This window comes from Gastrolobium bilobum, unplaced genomic scaffold (genome assembly GCF_033153095.1).
Source record: "Gastrolobium bilobum isolate Gb01-03AN ecotype WA unplaced genomic scaffold, APGP_CSIRO_Gbil_v1 utg10892, whole genome shotgun sequence".
Classification (NCBI taxonomy): domain Eukaryota; kingdom Viridiplantae; phylum Streptophyta; class Magnoliopsida; order Fabales; family Fabaceae; genus Gastrolobium; species Gastrolobium bilobum.
This window is the reverse complement of record NW_026896765.1, coordinates 29724-39052: the sequence shown is the minus strand read 5'-3', so window position 1 is coordinate 39052 and position 9329 is coordinate 29724. Positions and strand designations below refer to the sequence as shown.

Sequence of the window (9329 nt, the reverse complement as noted above, 5' to 3'; positions counted from 1 at the left end):
GGAGTTAGCTTGGTTTCAAAGGTCCAGATGTCATTGGCTTAAGGATGGGGACAAAAACAAAAGGTTTGTCCACTACTCTACGGTTGCCAGGAGAAGATACAATAAAGTTGTTGCTCTTAGGAATGATGAAGAAGACTGGGTAGCTGACAAAGAGGACCTGATCAATATGGCTTTGAAATATTTTGAGAACCTATTTGCTGTTGGTGAGGAGGAGCTAGAAGATTATCTTGTGAAAGATTGCTTCCCTATTTTGAGCAACAAAGAGAAAGACTTTTTGTCCAGACTACCCTCTCATGAAGAAATTCGAAAGGTTATTTTCAGAATGGGTAAATTTAAAGCTCCTGGACCTGATGGTTTACAGGTTATTTTCTTCCAATCTCACTGGAACATTATGGGAAGCTCTGTCTGTAAGTTGATCTCTGATATCTTTCTGGACCCGAAGAAAGTGAAGGAGGTTAATAAAACTCTTATGTGCCTTATTCCTAAGAAAGAGAGTCCAGAGAACATGAAAGATTTCAGGCCTATAAGCCTTTGTAATGTAGTTTACAAGGCTGTTACAAAAATCATAACTGAGAAGCTAAAGTAATTTATGCCTCGGTTGGTGGCTCCTAATCAGTGTAGTTTTATAAAAGGGAGACAAAGTGTTGACAACATCATCATAGCCCAGGAAGTAGTCCATTCCATGAGAAAGAAGAAAGAAAATAAGGGGTGGATGATGTTGAAAGTGGATTTAGAGAAGGCTTAGCTGGAATTTTATCAAGGAGACTTTGGAGGAAATGGGTATTAATAACAGCCTCACCAACCTCATTTGTAACTGCATATCAACCAACAAAATGAATCTACTATGGAATGGGGGATTAACCAGGGACTTTGAGCCTAAGAGAGGTATTAGACAAGGAGACCCATTATCTCCTTACCTCTTTGTGTTGTGTGTTGAGAGGCTAGCCCATTTAATTCAACTAGCTATGGATTCTAAGGCATGGAAGCCTATCATCCTGAATAAAAGAGCTCCTCCTATATCCCATTTGTTTTTTTGCAGATGACATCATCTTATGTGCAGAGGCAACTGTGGAACAAGCTTTTATTATCAATCAAGTGCTGAAGATGTTCTCTGCTGCATCAGGGCAGAAAATCAGTGGAGACAAGTCGAGAGTTATGTTCTCCAGTAATGTGGGTGTAACTATAGCCAAGGAGATTGGTGATAAACTAGGAGTGGGGATTACTAGTGATTTGGGCAAATACCTTGGTGTCAAGCTGAGTCATAAAAGAACCTCTAGAAATTCTCTCAATCATGTAATGGAAAGGGTGCGCAGTAGACTTTCTTCTTGGAACCAGTCTGCTCTCTCTTTGGCTGGAAGAATCACTTTGGCTAAATTTGTCTTGGAAACTCTCCTAGCGTATACAATGCAAACCACTATTGTCCCTGTGAATGTCTGCAAAGAGGTGGAGAAGCTGACTAGGAATTTTATTTGGGGCTCAAACTCAGGTAAAAGGAAGATTCACCTGGTTAACTGGAACAATGTTTGTAGAACCAAAAAGGAAGGAGGGCTTGGATTAAGAGACCAAAGAATAGTGAACAAAGCATTTTCCATGAAAATTGGATATGGAATGTTGACTATTAAAGAAGCTTTATGGGCCAAAATCCTTCGCAGCAAATATAAGGTGAGCAATGATCTTATGCCTGTTTTGAATGAAGATAGAAATAGTTCCAGCACTTGGAAAGGAATTTGCAAAAACTGGAGCTGTGTACAGAATGGCTCAAGAATTTGTATTAGCAATGGGTGTAAAACAAAATTTTGGTGGGATAGATGGGTCCTTGGTGTGGGAAGGCTGATTGATTGGGTGAAAAAACCAATCCCAGATGGAGATAAAGAGTGGATGGTGGCTGACTGTTTGAATCAAGAGGGGAGCTGGCAATGGTCTAAATTTGACCAATTTCTTGATGATAAGGTCATCAGAATCATTGAAAATGTTCATCCTCCCTCTGATGCTAATGGTCCTGACTTGGTAATGTGGAACCAATCTGCAACAGGTATGTTCACAGTGAAATCAGCCTATGAATTTTAAATTCTTCTCTAATTAGAAATGATGGTAATAAATGGTATCTAGCCTGGGATTGGGAAGGTCCTCAAAGAATTAAAGCTTTTCTCTGGTTATTGATTGGTGAGAAATTACTCACAAATGACAGAAGAAATAGAATGAGTTTATGTGATGATGCCAGATGTAGTAGATGCAATTCCCCTGTTGAGGATTGCAACCATATATTCAAGGAATGTGATTGGACTCAACAAATATGGAGGATATGCTGCAAAGGTATGAATGTTAACTTTTCTAGCACTGGTGGGTTCAAAGAGTGGACTGAAGAGAATTAAACAGAAAGAAATCCAATATGGATTGGAGGAGATTCTTTGGTGTTATGTGTTGGTTAATTTGGTAGGAAAGAAACAGTTTCATTTTCAATGATTCTAGAAAACATCCCATGTAAATGGTTTATCAAGCTTCTTTGTTCAGGATGTAGTGGTGTCTGATAACTTGCTACTGAAAGCTGGTCTCCTTCCTGAAAGGATAAAGGAAGTGAATATTCATTGGAAACATCCCCCTCCTAATTGGATTAAAATCAATTTGGATGGAGCATGCCTCAACAAGGGAGCATTAATTAGTTGTGGGGGTGTAATTAGGAACTATGCTGAAGAATGGATTACTGGCTTCTCAAAAAGGATTGGTTGTGGTAATGTGTTGTTGGCTGAAGTTTGAGGAATGGTTATTGGATTGGAATGGGCTTGGGAAATGGGCTACCAGCAGGTGGTTCTGGAAATAGATTCTTTGGAATCCTTGAAGATTGTTCAGGAAGAATGCATCAAGTTTCATCCTTGTCATATGCTGATAACCAGAATCGAGAAGACTCTTGAGAGGAACTGGAAGGTTGAATTGGCCCACATTAACAAAGTTGCTAATTGGTTGGCTGGTCAAGCTCCTGAATCCAATAGGAACATAGTTTGGTATGAAGATCCTCCTGATGGATGTAGAGATTTTCTTTTAAAAGATTGTATGGGTGTAGGAGAACTCAGACCTTTTAGTAGTTAGTGTTTTGTCTTGTTTTCTTTCATACTTACACAAAAAAAGAAAAAAAGAAAAGAAAGAGAATGTCCACACATACTAAAAGAGAGAGGCACGGGTATAATTTTATATTTTGAAAACAAAGGATAAATTGTATAGATGATATAATTTTCAAATTATATATATTTACTGACTTCAATAGTAGTCGATGATAATATTTGTAGGTAAAATAAAAACATTGCATTAAGACTCACAAACGTGTATGTGTGTGTGTTGTCGTGAACTATTACAATACCAAACCAGATAAAAAAAGGTTCAGCTCAAACCAAACAAGCATGTTTTGTTGATCTATATACAGAACAGCGGTGAAGAAAGTAGCGAGAACAGTAATTAAAAAAAAAAAAAAACTATATTACATATCGAATATAGCTTTATTTTTCTGATAGTAGCCACTGATCCAACCTTCTATTAGCCTGATCTCAGTCTTCCTTTGCTCTACCAACCAATCAGGATCATTTTGAGTTGAAGCACGTAAATCTATGTGGTGCGCACCTGATGAACCATTAACAAAAAGAATTAACTTTTGTCAATTAATGTTAGCAACAGGCTCAAGAATTCTTTGGATCTCACTGGCATTCCGCAGTTAAAAGTTTTATAAATAAGTTGCAAGGAATTATAATCAATAAATCAAAATGGATGTAGCTTATAGCAATGCCACGTATATGAAAATAATGTCAGGCGATTATGATAAAAAATAATAACAATTTCAGAAGAGAAAATAGACTCATCGAAAGCAGAAAATTAATGGGCGAATAGTTGCTTTAACATAGGATCCATCGAGCAGACCACTAACTAATTCAAAATAATCAAATGCTTTACCTTCTCCAGTGACAAGAGAAACAACACTATCAGATATATTCAGCAAAACACTGCAACAGAAACAATTTGCATATGAGAAACTGAATCAACTGTCAAAGACAATTACTTCACGAAAAATATAAAACATAATAGCCAAGACATTTGCGGAATAAATAATATATCACCTGCCACCACTCCAAGGATCCAGTAGGCCATTTGAGAAAATTATATTGCTTCCAAATTTCTTCAAGGTGGCTTGGATATTCTTCAAAACAAGATGCCCAGACACAAAGAAATAACGGATAAAAACAGCATAATATCAGAATACAGCTTTGGATTGAGCATACTTCAAACAATCTATCCAAATGGCATCACCAAGGGAGGGGACCATTGTATTTCAGAGCATTAACTATATTTTTTTCATTTTATATTCATGAAGATAAATACGTGCATAACTAGTAAGTGACTTATGACGAAATTGATGATGGCAAATCCACATATGCCGCACTGTCAAGCTAGAGTAGCATGAAGTGAGGTACAGTCATCTCACTTGTAAAATAACAAGAGATGAGAGGAACATTGAAATAAATCTGTATATTGAACTGATTCAAGAGAGTACAATATATAAAGAAATACTAATGGGCTTAGCCTATATCTAACCTAAATCTTAATGAAATAAGGAAATAGATCTTTATAAATAATAAAGATATTCTTTCCAACAATAATAAAGATATCCTAAAGATATTCTTTCTAACACTCTCCCTCAAGCTGGAGCGTATAGATTATAAGCAACAAGCTTGAACAAGAAAGACTAAGAAACATAACATCAAAATAAACGAGTGGGGGTTGTAACAACTCTACAACTCACCCCGAAGAAAAATAACAAATATTATAAACTAAAATAAAATATTATCTATATCTCAAATACTCTCCCTCAAGATGGAGGGACACTTCATCTTGGGAAGAAAGAAAACTAAAAGGATGCTTCACGGAATGTAAGTCGAAGAAATCGACAGTAAATCAACTGGAATGACCATCAGTTTGAAGAGCTGGTAAAGACATCAGCCTAAAGGGTTGGGAAAGACATTGTTGCAACTGGAATACAAGCCGACGGAGCCAAGTGTAACTGGAATAATCCGTGGACCAGGTAACAACAGAGATAATGGAAAAAAGACACTGTCGCAACTGGGATACAAGCCGACGGAGCCAGTGTAACTGGAATAATCCGCGGACCAGGCAACAACGGAGATAAATGCTCCCCCTAAATGAGAGGCCAAAGTAAAGCCAAACAATGGCAAAAATAATACAAGCCAAATCAGACCAAAGAAGAAGAAAACATAGCCGGAAGAAATAAGATTCGGCTGGAGAAGAAAAGATGATGCGGCCGGAGGAAAGAGACGCGGAGGGCAACAACGACGCCGGTGATGATGGAAACGGACAGAGGGCTGGACGGTGGCTAGGTCGTCGACGGTGACGGAGCACAACACTTGCAACGGCGAAGGCAGGAACGAGAAGAAGAAACTAAGAGAAGCGGAGAGAAGAAGAGAAAGGGAAAAGTTGGGAAAGTCAATCCCTTACGGAGGGTGATATCTCTCTACTATCGTATTAAAGTTATGAAAAAGAATAAGGAAAGGTGGACAACGATTCCTCTCGTTAGGCTCTGATACCATATAAAATAACAAGAGACGAGAGGAACATTGAAATAAATCTGTATATTGAATTGATTCAAGAGAGTACAATATATAAAGAAATACTAATGGGCTTAGCCGATATCTAACCTAAATCTTAATGAAATAAGGAAATAGATCTTTATAAATAATAAAGATATTCTTTCCAACAATAATAAAGATATTCTTTCTAACATCACTAATCACACTACAGGTTAACACAACAGCATGTACCTTAATCCAATAATTTGCATCACAGTATATTTCTATATAGATAGGAAACACAATATTATAGAGTGACAATGCTGCAGAAATTGCGTATTACAGCATATTACTTCGAGAAGCTGAAAATTGAGTTATTTTTCTATATTTTTACATACTTTACTAGGTCACCCAAAACCACACAGTCCATGGCATTATACTTTTCCTCTTTTTGTCACTCAAATATTCCTTCAAGTCATATTGATTATCCATTCGCCAAATCCTTTCACACCTAGAAAAAGAAATAGCAATTTTTGCTTCTACCTAATATAAGCTCATTAACATGCATAAATATGTTTCACACATCTACTAGAAGAATACATTGATTCAGTTTATCTACTAGAAGAATACATTGATTCAGTTTATCAAATATGTAAAATTGACCAAACTAACCACATTAGCAAGAGAGAGAGAGAGATCATCATGCACCAAACCAGAATATCAAATAATGATTTAATTTTTGTGGGTCTTGAAAATAATGGAAATGGAAGTCAGATTTAAATGTAATTATTTCCTTACATGCCCGCCGAATTCTGTAGTAATCCATTTTGGCCTTGGCTTCACTCCAAAACTGTTGAAGCATTCCTCTTGGAAAGAAGAGTAATTATACTCATATGGTGGAAACATGCTGGACTCCTGGCTGCTGGACATTGGCATAACCATTTCAGTGCAAGCCTACATCATGGATAAGAAAAGATGGAACCAGCCAAGATTAATATGGGAACATATTTGTCAAGGCATTTCGTGCTATTGAGCCTCAATACTTATCCAATATCCAGCATCTTAGGAAAATAAAAAGGAAAAAACAACATTTAACTATAGTAAACCTGCCAGTTCCAACCACTCAAGCCATGAGGATCATCATCCAGTTCAAAACATTTAACTTCTCCAGTATAATTGTAGTAGACATTCACTCCTTCATATATGCGCTCCAGAATACTAGTCCCAGCGGGAGCCCCATCAATCCTTCTGCAAACCTATAAAAGAATATATATAATCATATCAATTAGTAAAGACAGTTTCCCGGTAGCATCACAAAAATCAGTTGAGGAAACTTTGAAGATAGGATAGGCAACAGAAGACTGAATTAGGAAAACAAGACCACCTTATGTACAAGTTTGTGCTAATAATAAGATATCCCATCTTATGTTATAAAATCAAACTAACCTCCTTGATGGGGTATCCAGGCAAAGTCATCAGAAATTCAGAAGGATACGGGTAGTTCACCATTGCCAAATAACTATATGCAGACTCCAACCAGTCCCATAGATCTACACTCCTCTCTAATTGCCTTCAATTAGTTTAACTAAATAAGCAGTGTAATGAAATATAGATAACACTGTTCACAATCATGTACTGCAGAAATACACATATTTCTTGGGGAAAAATGCCTTACTGACACAAGTTGAAAGTTTTGGTCAGATGCACAAGGCCATCATTTGTTTGACCCTTAGACGCTATGTCATCCCATGACTGTTTTATATAGTTAAAGCAAGAGGAACTTTCACGCTATTGATCCAAACAAGCGAGTAAAATCATTAGTATAGTAATTATAGCAAGGATAAATATCAGAACATTGAGCCAGTACTGTCAGATTGACTGACTAACTTACCCTGAAATCATTGGAAACAATGTCATAGAAAGTTTCTGGTGGCACAATGTTTTCAAATTGAAGAATTGGAGCTGAAGAAGCAAGTGCCCCAACAGCAATATGAGGATACTTGAGTCTCATCCATGCTGCTAACACTGTTTTAGATGATGTTCAGAGATGAACCAACAAACCGAAGTCATTTTATCGAAAGAAACAAACCCACTTCAGGATAACAAACAAACGAAGATTCCGAACAAATTAAAGACAGAACACCTTATGACATGCCACGTTACTTTATGTTATTTCCAAGGCACCATTACCTAACGAGCCCTCAAACATTTTATAGTTTTCATTAACATAGAAACTAACAACAATCTATTAGATATATATAAAACCATTAATGTAGCCTCATCCAATAATTTAAGCTTTTGGGTTGAATTGGTTCTTTACATGGTATCAAAGCCTCGGTGTCGTGGGTTCGATCCAGTGAGCACTAGTGTCAGAAGCGTGTTAGAGAATAGTATAAACCATTAAAAAGTCTTCATCCACCAGCTTAAGCTTTTGAGGGGAATTGGTTTTTTATATGATATCAAAGCTGCCCCCATTTTATTTGTGGAATTTTTTAGCCCAGGTGAGCTGAGCCTGATATATCATCCACCTTTCTTTCAAGCTCAATGTGCTCTCTTACGAGAGAGGGCATACTAATTTATATAAAACCATTAATATAGTCTCACCCAACAGCTTAAGCTGAATTGGTTCTTTTACATAATCAAAGATTGACAATTCATTAAGGTACCGCATTGACTCTCCTCCTTGTGAATAAATACTCAGGTCCTCCTCATGAAGTTTTCACAGAAACGGTCATAGAAACCACTATAGCATGTGTGGACTAAATTATAGAAACATAATTAAAAAAAATCCTAAATAAAATTTTGATTATAATATAATCTCAATACAAATATTAAAAGAGAGAAGCAAAAGTGTCTTACTTCCACCGTATGATCCTCCAAACAAGACAACTGGGCAATCGTTGGCAGAAAAATTTTGCTTGAGATCGGTGAGCAGAACAGCAAAATCAGCAAGCGCTTGCTCAGCCGTAAGATACGATAATGTAGTAGCATTCTTATACGCCTCCTCTCTACTTCCATAAGGCATAGATTCGCCATAGTATCGATGCTGCCACAGACACACACATACACACCCCACACTTAGAATAGAATTTACTCAAATTCAGAAATTTTCTCAGAACGTAACAAACATAGGTATGTTGTATTGTAGAGTAGACACTCACTTCAGGAAAAACGACCATGGCCCCGAATTGAGGCGCGATTTCCCATACGAAGCCGGTGTTTTGAGCGAACCATATGATATCTCCTTCATTGCCGCAGTAGAAGAAAATGGGACCCACGCGCTGAGGACCCAGCCAGTGTTCGGTGTTCAGAAGGTACCTCTGCCGGAACGTGGGAAGCTCCGAAAAGCTGAAGTGGTCGAGGCGCTGTTCGAAGTATCTGGTTTCGTAGTGGAATTGCAATGGCTGCACCTGCGAGTGCCTGGTCGAAGCTGCTAATTTTCCTAGGAATCGCGGTGCATGCTTCAACGCTAAGCGTTGCGGTGAATAAGAAACGATAATGATGGCAACAGTTAAGACAAGCGTGATCAACCTGAACCTGTGTTCTGCCATTCTTGCCAAATGCCTAAGCTCAGTGAGAGTGAGTCCGAGCCTCTATCAGATTCCAAAATGCTTTGTCGGGTTTGGAGGTTCGGGTCAACAACGAACCAACTTTGGACTTCGGTTTCCGTTTGGGCCTGTGTGTTCAATTTGAGTCCAACTTTCTTAAAATAAAATATATCTAATACAATGTTTATGACTAAAAACAGAAAAATACAGGTAAATA

General features: G+C 37.6%; 2 protein-coding genes across 2 annotated transcripts; one reads left to right on the top strand and one right to left on the bottom strand.

The window, feature by feature from the left end:
- The first annotated feature begins 2757 nt into the window (after positions 1-2757).
- On the top strand, positions 2758-3084 carry LOC133301910 (uncharacterized). The gene has a single exon (XM_061501627.1). The coding sequence runs from the start codon at positions 2758-2760 to the stop codon at positions 3082-3084; it is 327 nt and encodes a 108-aa protein (XP_061357611.1).
- Positions 3085-3256: 172 nt separating this feature from the next.
- LOC133301907 (uncharacterized) lies at positions 3257-9121 on the bottom strand. Its single transcript, XM_061501625.1, has 10 exons — positions 8726-9121; positions 8424-8610; positions 7456-7589; positions 7240-7352; positions 7011-7134; positions 6671-6820; positions 6363-6518; positions 4101-4180; positions 3937-3986; positions 3257-3609 (listed from the first exon to the last, which is right to left on the bottom strand). Exons 1-10 carry the CDS (start codon positions 9113-9115, stop codon positions 3470-3472), a joined length of 1524 nt encoding a protein of 507 aa, XP_061357609.1. The 5' UTR covers positions 9116-9121; the 3' UTR covers positions 3257-3469.
- Between the last annotated feature and the right edge of the window lie 208 nt (positions 9122-9329).

Bases quoted from the DNA above. Each gene is read 5' to 3' on its own strand.
- LOC133301910 (XM_061501627.1), top strand. From the start codon at position 2,758: ATGGTTATTGGATTGGAATGGGCTTGGGAAATGGGCTACCAGCAGGTG.
- LOC133301907 (XM_061501625.1), bottom strand. From the start codon at position 9,115: ATGGCAGAACACAGGTTCAGGTTGATCACGCTTGTCTTAACTGTTGCC. The intron at 7,135-7,239 runs GTAAGGCATTTT...AACTAATTGAAG, and splicing joins AAAACTTTCAACTTGTGTCA to GCAATTAGAGAGGAGTGTAG. The intron at 4,181-6,362 runs GTAAGGAAATAA...CTTGTTTTGAAG, and splicing joins CTACAGAATTCGGCGGGCAT to AATATCCAAGCCACCTTGAA.